This window comes from Poecilia reticulata, chromosome 2 (genome assembly GCF_904066995.2).
Source record: "Poecilia reticulata chromosome 2, P_reticulata-male-v2, whole genome shotgun sequence".
Taxonomy (NCBI): domain Eukaryota; kingdom Metazoa; phylum Chordata; class Actinopteri; order Cyprinodontiformes; family Poeciliidae; genus Poecilia; species Poecilia reticulata.
The window spans coordinates 22,343,349-22,362,117 of record NC_088831.1 but is presented as its reverse complement, the minus strand read 5'-3'; the positions used below and the strand labels follow the sequence as shown (position 1 = coordinate 22,362,117).

The following is an 18,769-nucleotide window of genomic DNA, read 5'->3' as shown; positions in this document are numbered from 1 at the left end:
GATAAACTTAGCAGACTGAAGTATTTTCAGAGCTGTCCATTCAAATTCTGCAGCCCAATAAATACTCGGTCAGCTGGATGGAGTTTAGCTGCCTTTTATGGCCACATCTGATTTAGATTTAAGCGATCAAGATGTTAGAGCTTCGGGAGAAAAGTGAGGATGACCGAGATGCCAGGTCTGCAAAACTGTATTACGTATTATTTTATCCAACGACTCTGGTTTTCCTTAATAATGGTGTGTTTTTCAACCCATAGGACGATGCTCACTGTGAAAAAAACAACAACAAAAAAACAAAAAACAAAGTCTGTATTTCTGCACCTTTCCGTCTGTGCAACATGACCCGCTCAGATATTCACAGCTGCTTCGGAAGCTGTACAGAGAGCAGCTGAAACAATTGTGATTACATTTTAGGAGCAGGAATTTGACTGGAATAAGATTGAAATAGCACGACAGTAATACAGTGAGAGGCTGTGATAATGCTGAGGTTCAGAAAGGTTATTATTGCACTTCAAAAACTACTGGGTTTCCAAGAGGCTAAAAACAGAAATTTACATACACTGTACAACAACAAAAAAACAATATACAAGAGTTTTTATTCTGTCAGACATACGGAATGTAACTTTTATAAAAAATATATTTTTTAGATATTTGTTGAAAGTGTCACCATGTCATTTCAGACAAACTGTGAGAAAAAAAATCAAGCTCTTCTGCCTTCTCCCAATACTTCCAGTGCTGACTAGAAACCACCAATCAGAGCCCAGAGCCAGAGTGTTTGTGCTGTCAATCACAATCTCATGTGGCGCTGCTCATTCCTCTCCCCCTCTGCTCTCTTTCTACTGCTTTTCCCTGACAGCAGATCTTGTTGTGAATGCTAATGCTAGTTAATGGTGGATAAACACTTTTCCTTTAATGATGAGTTGTTTCTCTTCCACCCGCATATTTAGCAGCGTGTTCACGAGGATGGGTAATAGCGCTTTGACCCTCTTCCACTGGCTCTGATTGGTTGCTTTCTGAAGCAACCAATCTGAAGCGGCACACCTCTTCAGACAGCAGCAGCTCAGGGAGGAGGTCGATCTTTTCACAGATCATCTGTCGGTGACGGTTTTAACAAATGTAAAAAAATCACATTCTTTATAAAAGTTACACGCTGCAGCTTTCATCAGACTAAATTGTTTCTGCCTTGGTTACTTGGGAATACTAAAATTGTAATAATGAGTGGGATTTCCCCCCCCCCCTTCAAATTCAAAGTTACCATGGTTACTGTAACCACACACTGATATTTTAATGCAATCATAACGCAGGACATGAAATGACTTCTTCCAGTCTGAGCGCCGTTTCATCCCCATGTCAGTACAAGCCTTGCTTCACGACCTCTCACCAGTTTCAGCCAGTCTCTGCACCATGTCTGATGCTGACACACATCCTTCTCTCTGCCTCATGAGATCTGCCTCAGTCCCTTCTTGCTTTCTGGGCCTCCACAACGTTTCCCACAGAGATGATTTTCCGTCTTTTTCTAGCGTGCCACGTCTCCAGCAGGCCAACCAGGAAACGCAGGTTTCCTCCTAGCCAGACAACATTTTTCATGGCAGGTGTGCGTTTCAGTTTCATTCATCTCCATCAGGCCTGCTCAGCTTTAAAAGAAGTAGTATCTTCACATTTTTTTGTGGGTTTACATTTAAAACAGGTGCCTTTTAATCAAATCCACGATTCCCTAAAGTTCACAAGAACTTCATTCTTGCTCAAAAGAGGAATGTTGAGGAGTAAGAACTTCCTTATGCTATAGTTTGAGCACATCTGCAGAAACATAACTCCATCAAGGTTACCGCAACAGGGAGGAGCCACATTCGAGACCATTGACCCCCCGTACGTGGGGCTCCCATACAACAAAGCGCTCCTCACGCGTCTTACAGGAGGTGAAATGCGCAGGCGGGGAACCCCGAGAGCGTTCAAACCGCACGCTCGCTGTTCTCAGGTCAGCCCCTTTATGAATCAGAGCTGCAGCTGGAGAAGCCATCAGCGTCCAGACGAGCCTCTAGTGCTCGCTTTTCAGAGCGCCGAGTGTTACAAAGAGTCTTGTTCGAAAACGCCTGGAAACCTGAAAGTCAATCATCGTCCACGGAGAGGCCGGCTCGGAAACATAAGAACCAATAATTCGCCGCAAACGTAGAAATGTTTGTGTTTCGAAATCATAGCAGCTGCGGATCCTTTTTGTGTCAGCAGAAGTTCTCGTCTGTGTTCCTGCTTCTGCTGCACGGCTCCGTGCATGGGGACGACAGTTTCCCCATATTCCTGTTCAGGTGGCAGCTTTGCCCTCAAGCTTTATAAACGGAGAAGTAGAAGCAATGACTTTTCTCACAGACATCTGATGGCGGAGCACAGAGGTGTGTGGGGCAGGTTTTAAAATGTCGACATGTTGAGGGACATCAGGAAATGATCATTTTTCTGGAATCAAAAGAAGAGCTGAGCTGTGAGTTGACAAACTGAGGAGCGACTCTTAATTTCTAACATCGGCAACTATAATTGTTGAGTCCAACGGCTGTGAAGTATGTTAGTGGGTTTACAAGTAAAAACTGGAAAGATATTTTTTTTCTGAATGAAAATATAATTCTGGTCAGTACTGTATTTATACCTGTTAGTGTTTGTTGATTAACTTCTGTTATTTGTTGCAGAAGTTTGGTTTTCTTGTGAATTTGCTTTAATGTTGAAAAGGTCTAATATTTCATGGATAGTTTTTATTTGTTTTATCTGTGAATGTTTTTAAACATGATCTTTTTTTACGGCATTGCAATTGCGTAACTATTTATAGACTTTAAATTTTTGGCTTTGCCAACTTTGAAAACATTTAGGACACTTTGCTTCCCCTATTTAAAGTTTTACAATTTACTTTTCTGTTTTGTAAACTTTCAGTTGAATAAAGTTTGAAGTATGCAATGAAGTTTTGGTTATTTACTATTAAGAATCCTTCATATTCATGCTCTTATTTTGAAGTGGACCGTCCACGAAGCAGTCCTCCTTCCTGTGGTGCAGCATATGATGTTTTTCTGCGCCCAGAATGCACCACTCTGTAGTTTAAAGTCTACTAATGTCCTGCATGCTTTCTGACCAGAGCCTTACTGTGGTCAATTAGGCAAACCCAGGAACACAGTTAGCGAAATTCAACAATAATAAAACTGAAACCATACGAGAGCCACAAAAGCCCAAAACTCAATTTTAGCTTGCTTTCTTCTCTTCAAACCCATTCAGATGATTGTTTTGAGACAATTATACTGTTGGGACACCCATTAGGGTCTAAGAAAAATGTCTATTGTGTTTTTCATTAACACAATTTTAAAATATCTCTAGCAGTTCAAGGCACGAAACGACAGGAAAAAAACCAAAAAAAAAACGCTTAGCAGTGAAGCCAAGAATTTAACTAAATCTGCAGACAAAGCAGATCCGAGCCGCTGACCTGAGAGTTAATTTATGGTGGTGAGTTTATTTGCTTGCATAGCTTTCACTTCAGAGTGTATATAAATCAAACACATGAACTCGGGTCAGCCATTGTTTTTGAACTGTCACTCTAAACCCTTCACTTCCAACACTTGATGACGGTCGCACACTTTTGGCCTTCAGGGAGCCAGAAGTGACAGAGTTCAGATTAAACAGATTGAGATTATTTTCACCAGAACACTGATGGGAAGGAGCAGGTTGTGGTTTGCAGAGCCACAAAGGTTTGTATTAAAGAAGTTGATTGTTTTGTTTTTGAAAATACTTTTAAAAATGAAATTAATGCTTTGTACCTTGTCCACCTCTTTCAATTAATCCTAACATTTTTTCTGCGTCAACAGCTGCTTCTCCTCTCAGCCTGTTCCGCCATCCTTCATCTCCTTCTCCTTCTTCTTCCCTCCTTATCCTCTTATTCACTTTGTCTCTTCTACTTTGAGCCATGAAGTGGTTGCATGGCCGCATTCTTGGCTCCCCCACACAGAGTCGGAGGCTGTAAGTGCTGTCATGAAGCTGTCATTTCAGCCTAAATGATACTTAAAGGAGGCCAAAACAAGAGCGAGCCCGTGTGTCGCTCCCCCAACAGACAACAGGTCATCTGCACACAGCAGCTCACCCAGGCTGATGATGAGCAGCAGGGGTTGCTGGGTAATGAGGTCGCTGATTTGGCGATAGTAAGACCCTCAGTGTTGTAAGCTGTAGTTATCTCATTATAAGCAGGTCTCACCTTTGTGAGACCGACGAACCTGCAAGCGATGTCCGACATCACTCAAAACGTAAACGACAGCTTTGACTGTTATCTGGTAATTCAGCCTAAAACAAACTCGAGTAACGAGTCGGGACTGGATGAACGTGGAGATCGCTGTGGTCTGCACTGCTTAGGGTTCAGCTGCTAAAGCTGAAACTGTTTTCAGCTGTCAGCAGCTCGGAGTTTCGTTGCTAAACGTAACGTTGTGTGATTCCATCTGGTCAAATCACGCTCGTAAATGAACCTGCGTGTGAACGCCGAAGATGTATTAAAACCAATCGGTTGCGATAAAATCAACACATAAATAAATAACGAAGTGTTTGCACACAGCCAAGTCTGGAACTAAATATTCCTACTGGCGTAACTTTGTGGAAGAACCTCTGACCTCAGTCCAGCTGGCACTTAAGCATCATACATATGGCCCATTGTCATGACAGATTAGCTTGTTGTTTCTCCGTGTTGCACCAATCCCGGTAATGGACTGCATCTTAATCAGCTTGAACTTTCCAAACCACTTATCTCACGCCGCCTGGACACACACACACCCCCTCTGAAACCGATACCCCTCAAACAACCACTTTGTTGTGTAAGTCTGTCTCTCCAGCGGAGAGAGAACCAAGATTTCTAGAAGAATCCGCTGTTATGCAACCAAAGCGTTCATAAAAAATGAATGTTTTCATATTTTGTCTGAAAGAATTTCTGTTTAATTTTGATTCGGTGTGATTTTTAGAGCAATACAGAGTAGTTTTTTTTTTTATTGTGAAGTGGATGAAAAAAAGAGACTTCTTCATAATACCCCTCTCAAAAGGTCAACCTCAGGGTTTCTACAGGTTTCAACAATTTAAATTTAAGACGTTTTAAGATATTTTTAAGACTATTTGTAATGGAATTTAAAAACCTATATCTCCACAGAAATGTACAAACTTTGCCAAACCAACTAGCAAAATGTTTGCATTTACCCAAGACAGATAAAACTCAAAAACAGCTTCTTCCCAAAAGCGATTAACACGCTAAACATCCACATGCACTAAACTATATGATGGTTTTTACGTCTATATAAATTTAACTGATTCAATATTGTAAATGTCACCACATTCATGTTTATATTGTATATATTTTCCTACTGGCTTTAATCTCATTGTACATAAGTTCAGTGACAAACAATAAATGCTACTCTAATCTATTCAAGACCCAAAAAGCTAAGGGTCTATTAGCAGCTAGCTAGCTTTTGCCTTAATCGTCACAGAATTAAGACATCCGATTGCGACTCAAACATTTGCCTGACAGAAATGTTCAGCAAGAAAACGTATATATGAAATATAGGAGATTAAGTAGTCTTGCCATGACACAATTTAAGCCAAGAGATTAACATCTCAAAGGCTAACTTGCCTTTTTTTTATTTAATATTTTAGGGCCTTTATTTTATATACAAACAAAAATAGAGGATTGCCCTGAATACACCATAATGCTGTTGGGAAAGATTTCTGAGACTTTAAGGGAAGACAGCTGGAGCTAAACAGGAGGAACTCCTCAGAGGTTACCTGTTAGGAACTGAAGAAGATCTGTAAATGCCACTGAATCAGCAGATGGCAGTCAATAAAAAAAAAAAAAGCAGCTTAGCTCCATTTTTTATATTCATTCAGAGGAGCAAACCAGGATGCTCACCTGCAGCAGGATTTTATTCCCGTCATAGTCCTCCGTCTGCCAGCGGACGTCGCTGATCGGGCTGCAGGGGTGAGGTAGCAGCGGGACCAGCACTCCAACGTCTCGCACCCTCACCTCCATCACGGCCGAGTCCAGCACAGCGGGGCTCTGCCCCCGTGGGAGCCTCTTAAACGACAGCTGGATCTCCATGTCGGGGTTGCAGTACACCACAAAGAAGCAAAAGTCCTCCTTCTTCTGCGCCACACGTCGCTGGAGCAGCAGCTTGTAGAGCCGGACCATGTCGACGTAATTCTCGTGGCGACAGTAAACTGTGAACCGCACAATTTCCTTGCCGTAGTGGACCTGCCGGACGGCCCAGAGCGGCGTGCCGGGGGACAAGACGAAAAAGTCCTGACTGCACGGCGTGAGGGGCAGCATGCTGCGGCCGTTGCTGACTTTTTCCGTGTGGTGGTACCGCCACGGCGGCCTCTGCAGTGTGCGGTGCAGTGTCAGGATCTGCTCCTCGCCGCCGTACGCCTCCTGCAGGAAGAGGATGACCGCCACGGCCGGCTGAGATCCGGCGGACGGGCCGCCGTTTTGGTGCCGCTTCGGCCACGGCCGCTGGGAGGTGGACGCCCGCTCAGAGACTCTGAAGAGCTGCAGCTCGGGGTGAACCCAGGCCAGCACGGCGTCGGCGGCGCGCTGCAGGAACTTGCCCTGACCGGGGTCGGAGATGAGGTGGACGCTGACGAGGAATGGGTCTTGGAGCTCACCCATGGATAGCTCACCTCCAGGAGCACACATGCAAAGAAAAAAAAAAAAAAAAAAGACACCAGAAAAATGTAGTAGGGTTGAAACGATTAATCGGATCAATTGATTATTGAATTAATCATCAACTAATTTAGAAGTAGATTAATTATTAACTGGAGTGTGGAGACGCTAAAATAACCATTTGCTAAAAGAGTAACACAGGCAGAACAGTAACTGAGCAGAAACTGTAAAAATATATAAATACGTTTTACATTTAAGTTAAAAAAAAAAAACCTTGTGTCTGTAAATATGCTTTTAGTAAAACTCCTCAGACAGCAGTTTTTGCTTCACCCAGTTCAAATTCAGAAAAAACCCTCCTGTTTAGCACTTTTTACTGTCCAACTATTAACTGGTTTAATAAACACAGTGCAGGTTGTCCCCACACTGTGTTAATGTTAGGTTGAGATAAAAGACCTGAGTTTTTCACATGTCCATGTTAAAAGTATATTTTTAGTTGCAGACGCATCCTTTGCTACATTCACTGTTATTGCATTTTAGGCAATAAAATGTTTATTTTATTTAAAAAAGAAACTGAATTATTTGCTTAACTGCATGTTTCAATGTATTTCTAAAATTGTATAAAAAAGACTTAAGCGGTTAAAAGAAAAATCTGATTTTTTTTATTGATTAACTCGACTATCAGAAAAATCAGAAGATCAATCAATTACTAAAATAATAGCCCTCATATATAATAAGAACAAGGCTGCAAAATTTAACTGGAAAACACATATATCTTTATGAGCACTTGATTTTTTTTTTTTCCTTGCCCAATCTGGAAACTTTGCACAGCTAAGGTTGGCATGCCAACAAAGTATCTGGAAAGGTATAGGATACTTTCTGATAATGGAAACAGAGAATATGTTGGTATGCCAGCACAACGTTAATATCTCTCCTGTTATTCTTTTGGCTCGGGTTATTTTCCTCTTTCAAGTTTTCCATTCCCTCTGTTCCCTAACAAATCTCCTGCTCTCAGCTGTCTCTATTCCACTCAACCAAAACCAGCTCCATCTTTTTTTTCCTCCCCCGGTTTCGTTGTTTACCTTTCTACCCCCCTGCCTCAGCCCCTCTTCTCGCTAAAACACCCATGTGGTGCGAGTCTCCTCTGCGAAGGCTCATTAGTGCCATTAGGAGTCATTACTGAGGCCCAGAGGAATGTCCAAGACCACAGCAAGAGCGACGCATTCAGGTGTAGCCTCTTCCTGAACCCCCGACCTGGAAAACCTCCGCTCGCTGACTCAGACGCTGGCAACGTTCCCGGCTGCTCGTATTTTACGCCAGTTTCTCTTCCCGCGTGTTAACATCTTATCTGTCTGTGTTTTTTCCGCCCGTTTTCCAGGTTTATTCCCGCTGTCTTTATCGCGCTCCTCTGGGGACTCGTCCCATTTCACTTTGCCTGTGAGAAAGGACAAGCTCGGCCTGCATGTCCGCGGCACAGCAGAGTGTTTGACTGTTGCCAGAGTCCCTCCATAAAGCAGCGAAGCCAAACAGGGACGGTGTCTGTCCTGTGATTTCCCCACTGGCCTTCACAAAAGAGCAGTTTCTGCTCTGACCAAAGAGGTGACATTTCCGAAAACGTTCAGATCAGGTTACTGTGAAGCGTTGCAAAAATCTCTCCATTAGAGGTCGACTGAAGCAACGCGATTAGAATATTTAGGCATCGAATTGCAAAGTGTGTTTTGGTTATACTGACAGCGGGATTAAGCAAGTCAGTGAAAACATCAACACATAAGGAACGTTGCAACTTTCTTTAAAGGAAACCACACTGATGGAGAGACTATCCACTCTGTAGCCTGCTTTTTGTGGGCAACTTCAGCAAAAGCTATTCATGCTGCTACAAAACCGATATAATGCGTTGATTATGAGAGAAACAGTGTGCAGTGGTGACTCTGTCAGGACTGGTTTTATGAGCAAGCTTCTCCTTCCACCGTCTCAAAACCAATCGGTTTGCAGGAAATAAAAAACAGATTGTGGGGTTAATGAAAAGCACATATTGAGCATCAAGCTGGGGGTTAAAACTCTCCATTTACCACAGGCAAACACTTCTTTTTTATTTCCTCTGGTGGTCATTTGTCCCCTTTCTAATGCTGCCCTGAGGAACTGCCAAATTTCCAATTTAATAACTCACCACGGATGACGGCGCACACACACAATATATTCATAATTTTGTCACTATTTTAATGCAAAGAGCTTCAAGTAAATGTGATGGTGGCACAGAACCTTACATTTTTACAGAGACACGCTACGTCTTTGGCAGGGCTATGAAACTGGACGGTTTTAAATACTTTATCCAACAAAAACTGTATTAAAAACAATGCAAATGATAAAAACCTAACAACAAAACCAGTCTGAGCTTTCCGTTTTGCTTTGGCCGCCATCGTTACCATAGCAACGTTTTTCTGTTCTTGGGATAGAGTGGGGTATGAAGGATCTGTCAGACCCGTCCTAAAAATCTGGGGAAAAGAACAGCGTGGAGCACATTTGGGCTCTATGAAGCAGATGTTGGTTCTGCTACCAGAAAGGCAACTTTAGCTTTATTTAGATAGAAACGACAGGACACTCTTCTTCACCTTTCACCCTACAACTGTGTTTTCAGCTCAATTCATCTCTATTGTGAGCATGTGAAAAGTTTGGCAGCCATTTTTCTGCCAGCTGACTGACAGTGCGCAGCAACAGATGGGGGACCGCTAGTCTAATTAAAGATTTTAAACCACAGAAAATAAAGACTTTAGCCGTTTAGAGGTTGTATCTCATTAAACCTTGATACTCCGACTCAAACCTACACAGTTGTACTTCGGAGGGCTCGGGATAGTCTCCATGCAACATCCCATCTCATCACCGTAGCAAAGCGGTTTCTGTTTATCCTCATTCTCTAAGCAGCAACTGCTTTCTGAAAACTGCTGCGAACAAACACACTCATCCAGTCGGCCGAGATCTTCATCCCAGCTGCCCGACTACTGACTCATTAAAAGCCCAGCCAAAACAGTTCAGGGGCGACATCAATCACGCTAATGCTAATAATTTGTTTAATCCAGATTATTTTAAGATATCTCTTTGTGCTTCTTTGTTTTGTGTTCACACTGTCCTAATCTCATGATCTCACTGATCCCACGGCTCCTAGTAGCTGGATCAAAGAGGAAGGTTTGGGTTTGAAGCCAGGGAAATAACAGCCTGCTGGGCCCATCTTACCTTTCCAAACATCTGTCTAACATTCAGTTTTATTCTCCTTGACATCCAGACATCCTCCAAACATTTAAACCCCGGGATAATGAGTAAAATGCAAGCAAAGACTGAGATACAACAGAGAATAAACAGATTGTCGTCAACGTGAGATGAGAAAAAAATAAAACACAACAGGATTTAAGGTAATAGAGAGGAAAGAACTGGACTTTTTGAGGCTTTAGTATCAATTTAGCCTGAAAAAAATCAAAAGAACCTATAGACGGCACTTTCTTTTTGCGGAAATACAGCAATAAACATCTATAGCATCTCACAGTTTTAGGTAAGTAATAAATTACAACTCTCTCCACAACTTTTTCTTTTGGCAAATCAGCTAAATATGCGTAAAAAGCCTTAGAATAAATTCAGGTTTTACTGTAAGAACACAAATCGCTCATTTCAAAAAGTCTTAGTGTCGCATTGTTTGACATCTTTCCAGTGAAATAAATGCAACACTGATCATTTCTAGCCATTTAGGACACAAAAGCCTTTCTTCATCCTGTTCTTTAAAAGCAAAGTGAAGCAGATGTGTTCATCTCTATAAACGGTTTCTAAAAGGATGAAAGCTTCTCCCCTAAACCCGAGGAAGAGGTCAAAACAATAATTAAACACTTTAATATAACTGGAACCCCGACAGATTTAACACAGTGAGGAGGATGGTAAGAGATATTTAAGAAAAACAAGCAAAAAGTGGCAGATTGCTCCATGATCACTTATTTTAAGGCTGCTGTGCTCACCTCTGTCTGACGGTCCAAAAGCTGTGGATTGTGCTATGAGTTATGATTTTAGTTACCACCTTTTACACAGAATAGTCAGTGAGTTCTTACTTTATGACAGTCATAGAGTTCAGTTTTGGTTGAAACTGACCAGAGATGAATTCGTGTTGACATTTTGAAGGCAAAACCTTTCACTGCTGTTCGATTTTTTGGCTTTCCTGTTACCAAACTTTACTGTCCCAAAGTGAAATCGACAAGTTTTACAAAAGGATGAAAACATCTGGAAATATGACACAAAATGAGTGAGACTATAGTAGTATTAGAGTAAGACGTAAAAAAAAAAAAAAAAGAGTTTAGCATTTTAAAAATGGTAAGTTTATTTTCTGATTGAGAAACTAAAAGAGATGCTGGAATATTTTTGGCTCAGCTGTCTTTGAAAACCTTTATAAGTGATGTTAACATTTAGCTTTTTAGATTATTAGGTTGTTGTTTTAGAAGGAAATTGACATTTACTAAAAAAAAAAAAAAAAAAAAAAAAAACGGGGTTGGGGTTAGCACATAAAAGCATCCCAATAACGTTTTATACAGCTAAATCCTAATAAAATGGGTTTCTAAAGCTATGGAGCTAAATTGGGGCCATAAAATTTGGTTAAAAAAAATAACATTTTGTATTGAAACTGGAAAAATATATATTTGAAATGGCAAAGAACATATTTGAAACTGAAAAAAACCCCATTAAATCTGAAAAGCAGTTTTGAACTTTTTTTTCAGCTTCGAAATTAAGTTTTTTGTTTTTTTTGGGTGGGGTCGGGGTGGGGGTGGGTTCAGTTTCAATTATGTTATAATTAGTTTTTCTGTTTGAATTTTTTGGTGTTTTAAGACATTTTTTTCTGTTTCATATATTTTCATTTTGAATGCATTTATTTTTTGAAATTTCAAAAAACTTTTTGAGCAAACTTTATGGCCCCAATGTAGCCCCAAATGCAGTTTACATATTGAATGTAATAAATAAATATTCGACTGATTACAGGAACACCATTTGGATTCAGGGGAGACGAATACGATGCCATGTGTTTCTATTTATGGTGCACCAAACCAAAACTATTCAGCACATTAAGCTAATAGTTTCTTCTTGCTATGCGATTTAATGGGGTTCAGGGTAGAGGAGACTAAATTAGTGATTAAGTCAGCCTTTGCAAGGGGGGATTTGGGGTAGTGTGTGCACAAAGCCCTGGAGGAGTGTGTCTCTAAGCTCTTAATCCACCTTGGAGCTGAAGCTGATGTTCTGCTCTGACGGCGCGCTGCGCACCATCATGCATGGGCACGTCATCAACGTGCAGACTGAAGACCGACCTGTCTTCTGTAATTCCCAGAGACTTTTACTCTGGCTTCATGTTCTGGTGTTAACCGGGACCACATGCTCCCAGGCAAACCCGCAGATGACGACGTGAGATAACACAACAATCCCTCCAGTGGCCCCTCCACATATGAGAGTGATTAGAAGTGAAAACTCGGCTTCGCCTCACAACGAGTCTCCGTCTCCGTCTGCGCGCGTGCGCGCCTGCGTACGCGCGAGAGTCCGACAGTCACAGCTTTAGCTCGTTTGGCTCTCGGTCAAAGAGAGTGAAGGAGGAAATTCAAGATGGGGGCTTCTTTATTCTTCTGGTGAAGATGACAACAACAAAAAGAAAAAAACGACAGAAACTTTATTTTCATTTCATTTTGGTTGACTTGTTCCAAAAAAGATAAATATGTGGAGGCTGTAATATAGCTAAGCTGCTTCCTTACAGATAGACAGATTTCTTTCCAGTTCACATTGTATAAAAAAAAAAACAAAGCAACTTTTCAAACAATCCCAGCTTGTGTTATAATGATTAACAGACATTAAAGCCAAAAACTAGCCTTAATAATGATCAAATACTTTACCATACTTTCAGCTCCTTCTCATGACGAAGTCCATATTACAACTTTAACAACACTATCTCCAAAAAGCAACACTTCTAAAGCAGTTTTATGAGTGATTTTTAAAAAATGAATTGAACTAGATAAAACTTTTGACCTATGCGTATGTTTATAACAGACTTGACTGAACGCGCGTGCGCGCCTGCACGTTACACTGCCTGTTACACTGCAGAACGACGTTTTAATCGATCCGACGTCATTACTGGAATGAACATCAGCGACTGACCCAGAGTTCCTTTTTCCTGCATTGCTGTGGGTCACGCTGCACAATAAAGTCTACATAATGATCTGCTTCACATCTACAGTAAAACCCAAGACATGGATATGACGGGAAGTAATATTAAGCGTTTTCAGACTCAAACTCAGAGTCCTGAATCTGTGGAGGGAGTGAGGAATTAGAGTGATGGCAAAAGATCTTCCAACCTCAAAGATTTAAAAAAATAAATAAAAATAAAAATCTACAAAATACTGGAGGAGACACTGGAGCCGTTTGACTGACAGCATCTGTATGGTTTATCCACATCGGATTATACAACGCCGTGACCAGAAGCAGAGATGCAAGTTTGCGTAAAAGAGTTCTGGATCGTAAAATATTGGGTTCAGCAGATATTTGAAATCGAAAATCTGCGTGTGTCTCTGTGTTGCTCTGTGACTGGGATGGATGGATGGATGGATGGATGGATGGATGGATGGATGGATGTCTTTTTAATGTACATTTCTGCACTGGAAAAAGGGCTTTTAATTTTGTTGTACACTTGTATCATGATAATTAATTGCATTCTATTCCATTCTATTTTGTCCTTGTCGTGCCTCAGATGGTCATTGTATCGGGACATGAAAGCAGCTGCAGAACGCGCTATGTACATATTTCTCAACGTTTTGAGAAAGTAAGCGATGCTACAGTTGTTGCATCTTTTATTTATTTAATTAATTAACCCCTATTCAACCATTTCAGACGGTTAAGAGCTACTTCTCAATGCCACGGCATCTTATTGTGATTATTTCCTGTTGTTTTAGTCCATTATGTCTGCTGTTGTGCTCTGATTGCTAAAGAAAAACTTTCGCAGCACCACAGTACTGGACCTGTAAGCAGTTCCACATGAGCCACAACCCCCCCCCCCAAAATTATTTCACAATATTTACTTGCTTATTTGTTTTTTTTTCCTACTCGTTGCGGCACTTTGTAAAATCTTTCCCCCGCTGTTTCCTAAGATGTCGTTTCCAATTAGACGCCTCACATGCGATGAAGTTACTGTTCCTGCTCTGCATCTCGCTCTTCACAGAGGGAAAACTGCGCGTCTGCATCGATGCATATAATTAAATGAAACTGCATTGGCTGACACGAGAGAATCAACGCGGGTTTGTTTACTCGCTGGTCTGGAAGACAAACCAGAACACTAGTTGGCACTTTAGCTTGATGAGATTATTTACCAGCGACATAAGTGCGGTCTAATAACGGAGGGAAATCCAGACTTCTTTTCCCACAGAGCAACGCACAAAGAGTTCTGTATGTCTGTGCTGCCAAGCCTGACGTTTCACAGAAGATAAAAGTCAGGCTGAAATGCAGAGCCGCTGCTCATGGCCTGAAAATGCTGCTGGTTTCAGACGGAGGAGGAAGCATTTAGATTATTACCGGTTACTGCAGACTGTGAGCAAAGATTAGGAGACGAGACTTAGCACCAAAAGTCATGAGTGCCAGGAAATCTGAGTTGGGGCGTTTGGCTTGATAGGGCAACAACGGTCTCACAAACACGAGTACTGCACTCTAAGTGCAATCAGATTTTTAAAAAATAACAACGTGAAGGTCATTTTTACTGCAGCTCATTGGATTTTAGTTAAATTAGTACAGATTCAGGGACAGATTGCTGAACAGTGACATTTGTAGAAGCCATAAACACAAGACTGACCAGATGGGAAACAGAATAAGTTCCCTAAATCTGAAGGCTGAACGTAAAAACATGGACCTGAAGGAGACTGTTGTCTTGATACAGAAACCACAAGTCTGTTTCAGAGCGCGTGTTCCTGGAAAACACTCTAGAAAGGTTTTCAGTGGATGCGTCTTCTTTTTAAATGTGTTTAGTAAAGAGAGGCTGGAGTGTTTCTAGCTACAAAAAACACTAATTACTTTTTAAAAGTAACTATTATAGACAAGCAAAGAATGACGTTGTTTGCAGCAGCTGACCGCTGCCTCTACCACACTGCAAAAACTGAAATCTTAGTAAGATTAAATATCTTAAATTAAGGAGATTTTTCTTGTTTTCTTTCTGACAAGATAATTTTTCTCACCAAGAGAGATTTATGTTAGAATATTTTTCTTATTTTAAGTGTTTTTGTACTTAATTATCTCAGTAAGATATAAAAGCTTAATATTAAGAAAATATTACTTATTATGTGTAAATGTGTGCTAGAATCTAGAATATCAATATTTACCAATCAAACTTCAAGTCTAGAACTTATTTTATATAAGTAAAGATTTCTTATTTCAAGCACAGAAAGCGAAATCACATACTTAATGAAATGTCTTCAGATAATTAAAACAGACTATGTCCAAATGGAATCCTTTGTGTTTTTGTCAATGAAAAATAAAAAAACCCCCATGAACTTATACTCTTGTATAAGTTAGCAGAGTGTACTGGAAATTATAATTTAATATTTAAACGGTTGACATTTAACAACAATTTCAGAGACAATATCAGTTCACTTAAGTGTTTAAGTGTTCCCTTTATTTTTTTTAGCAGTATACATCATTGTTTAATTATTAAAACTACTATAAAATGACAGCTGAAATGGCTCCATGTCACTTTTTTTAATAATCTGTCAACATGTTCATTTCTGAGTGAGTGAGCGTCAGCAGCATGCTGCGCTTGGGCATTACGTCCTTACACATTACATACTTACCAGGCGGAAGAAAAAGTAGTTCCCATTAACAACGTTTCATTTAGGCAAGATCTCAATAATTTAGTTACTTTCTAACTTGCTCTCGTTAATCTACATTATCTCAAATTACTAAAGTGTTGAAAGTATTGATCCTTGGATCTGACAATAGATTTTAAAGAATTAAGTTCTGGTATCGGAAGAATCGATATTTCAGTATCAATCCGCACATCACTAACGGCAACGCCAGAGATCATTTAACTGCCCTGATTAACGGTTAATTCAGTTGGAACAGCCTAACTAAGCTTTTATCTACTGTACTTTTATAAGATTTTCTTTTGGCAAATTCTCTAATCTCGGTTGGACATGAATAAAGATGGAGGACTTTTTTACGTGTATAGGCCCTACAGCTGCTGTACTGAGAGGTAAGTTTAACGTTGTCTGTCTTTCTAAGATAAGCTAACTGAAGCTAGTTAGCATGTCGTGATATGCCAATTTTCATCCGCGGTTAAAGAGCCGCTCTTGTGAATATGAGCTTTGAACAGTCATTAACCACAATAGCTGTGGCTTAAAAATAATATAGACACGAGTTCTTGGTAGCTTCCGTTTTTTAACATAGCTAAGGTGGCTTCTCATTCGTAGCTTCTGATTCCGGAAATGGTTAAAGGGCAATTCCGCCTAGTATTTCACTAACTGGGGGTGTTTGATGTGCTGTAATTTAAAAACTTAAATGCAATGAGTCTAAAAGCCTAGGTTAGATATTCCACACTGTTAAACACTATTTTTGATTGGTGAATTTAAGTAGTCCTTGTTTGATTTAATTAAAATAACTTTCTTGCCATCTTGAATTCATGTAATATTGTAATTGAGCACATAAACTAAAATAAGACTTGTTTTATTTTTCAAGTAAACCAAACTGTTGCCATGGTGAGGCAAGACTTCCACATATAAAAGGCTATGGCTGATAGGAAGAAGTTCATTGTGGAGGAAGCTTATATTGTTGACATCTAATCCCAAGATTTTTTTTTTTGCTTTGGACAATTTGGTTTGCTTGACTCTTAGTGCGGCAGATGTGTCAGATCGTCATTGTTCTGTCATTTTACAGGATTGTTTCAGAATCAGATCCCCATCCAGACTTTAAATTCTGACCAGTAGTCATGTTTTATTGTGTTTATGTGAAACTTAATGCGTACTCTGTACACCTTGGAGCACTCGGTGGGCAGCTCTATGCTGTGCGGGAACGTTTTTTGAAGACTTTAAGTATTTTGGTGGTACCTCTTTACGCTACCATGCTGAACAGCTTAGCCACCGCCTTTCTCCTGGACCTAGGAAGTCCCATCTCTTTCAGTACTTCCGAATTTCCTTCATGCCACTTTCCTCTTGCCCCCAGTGGGAAACCGTAGGTTCGCACGTCGGACAGACCAAAGATGCTGCAGATCTGTTGGGCGAACTTTCCATACTTGTTGACCTCTACGCTTCAGGGTCGCCGGCCTCATTTCAAAGCAGATGGCTATATCTATCACCAGTCCTCTGCCATCCTTGATCATAATGAGGTCTGGAACTGCCGTTCCCAACAGTGGGCAAGAGATCCTTTTTTCCTGCTTAACCCTCCCGCCCAGGGAACGCCCAATGACTGCCAACATCCTGCAAATGCCGTTGTGGTTAGCCATTCTGTTTTTCTGAAAGTACTTGCATTGGCTCACAATGTGAGCAATGCCCTCCCATCCTTTGCCACATGCCCTGCAGGTGGTGTTCTTATGTCTCCCTCTTTGGAGGGTGGTCAGGGTGCCAACTGTGCTGGAGCGAAGTTGCAAAGCCAGGATATAATCAGATTCCTGCAGGTCCTTATGATCACACGGCCAGTTGTTGCTTATGGGGTCCTTTGCAAATGTGGTGAGGCCACGACCCTGGCATTTGAGACCGCACCATCGCCTGTACTCTGATTCCCTCCACTTCTTCCCAACTGCTGCCGGGTCAGTGAGTGCAAGCCTCTCTTGTAGCCCCCCCCCTCTCCCTCCTCCTCAGTGGCTATTCTCCACCTTCTAGCCATCTCCGACTTTGGTAGAAGCGAGGGGGCCAGAGTTCTACATTTGATATCTTTAACTTGCATCATTTTACACCACCTCTTCACCTGGCAGATTGGGATCTGCTTCTCCAATTTAGGCAGACCCAGTCCACCATCCACCCTGGCACTGTAGAAGAGGCCATCCGCGGTTGATGGGCCAAGGTGAAGCCAGGCTTTCACCCTGTTCCTGACTTCCGCGTCTGTTCTTCTCAGGTTTACCACACTGACCATGCTCATTTCCGCAGCATATACCACTCTTGGTATACCGTAGGTGATGAGCATTTTGATCTTTTGAGTGGGTTTGAGGGGGGCTCTGCTGATCTTGCGGAGTATTGGCGTTACTTCCTCTATTGGGCTAGAGGGCAAGATCCCCTTTCTCGGATTCACTTCAACTCCCAAGTACCTGTAGGACTGAGCCTCACTGATCATGGGGATGGGAGCAGTGTTTATCCTCCAGTCTGCACACTCGTTGATGGTCACACTCTGTTTGGAGGCTTTCAAGAAGAAGCCACCACACTTTTTAATTTTGACATCAAGTCCAGTGTTTTCCAGGAATTTCTCCAGTATTTTAAGGTTCCTCGCCATTCCAGACCAGGAATCGCTGAGTATGGCCAGATCATCGGCATAGGCGAGAGCGGTTATGGTCTGGCCGGAGAGGGTGTAACCACAGCCCCTTTAATCAAGGAATGCGAGGAGCGGGTCTAGGCAGAGGTTAAACAACAAAGGAGAAAGCGGGTCCTCTTGCTTGACACCCACCTTCAGCTCGATTGTTCGGGTCCGCCCCTCGCTCGTTAATACACTGGAGCCAGTGCGCTTGTACGCATCACCGATCAGATCACAGATGCCATCATCGACTTTCCTTAGCGCAAGCACTTCCTGGATGTGCTTGTATGAGATGGAGTCAAACGCCCGTGCCAGATCAATGAATACTACAGCTAGGGTCTCTCTCTCACGCACCGCTCTCCTTATTACGCAGAGCAGACAGCCCAGCTACTGCTTTGAGCTATCATATTGATAGAGTCCCACTGTAACTACATGAAGAGCAGAAAGGCAAAAAACATATATTTCTGTTCCATTATTCTCTATTTACACCTTTAAGTCTGAACGCTAAACACCAAAGTTAAATCCTTAGTTTGTGCACACAAAGCTAATAAAGCTCATTCTGATTTTATTAAGCTACTAAAGAAATTTTAGTAGCTTCTTCTACATTTATGTAACGCAAAACAACAACAATAAATGTTAAAGACAACA

The 18,769-nt window shown here is 41.4% G+C and overlaps 1 protein-coding gene across 4 annotated transcripts in view; it reads right to left on the bottom strand.

The window, feature by feature from the left end:
* The window catches only part of fam124a (family with sequence similarity 124 member A), a 31,369-nt gene that overhangs the window by 2,472 nt on the left and 10,128 nt on the right, over window positions 1-18,769 (bottom strand). For all 4 annotated transcript variants that reach the window (XM_008432536.3, XM_081600663.1, XM_081600659.1 and 1 more), the window contains one exon: window positions 5,897-6,663. In XM_008432536.3, coding sequence (XP_008430758.2) covers window positions 5,897-6,663 — 767 coding nt within the window. The remainder of the gene's footprint in view (window positions 1-5,896; window positions 6,664-18,769) is intronic.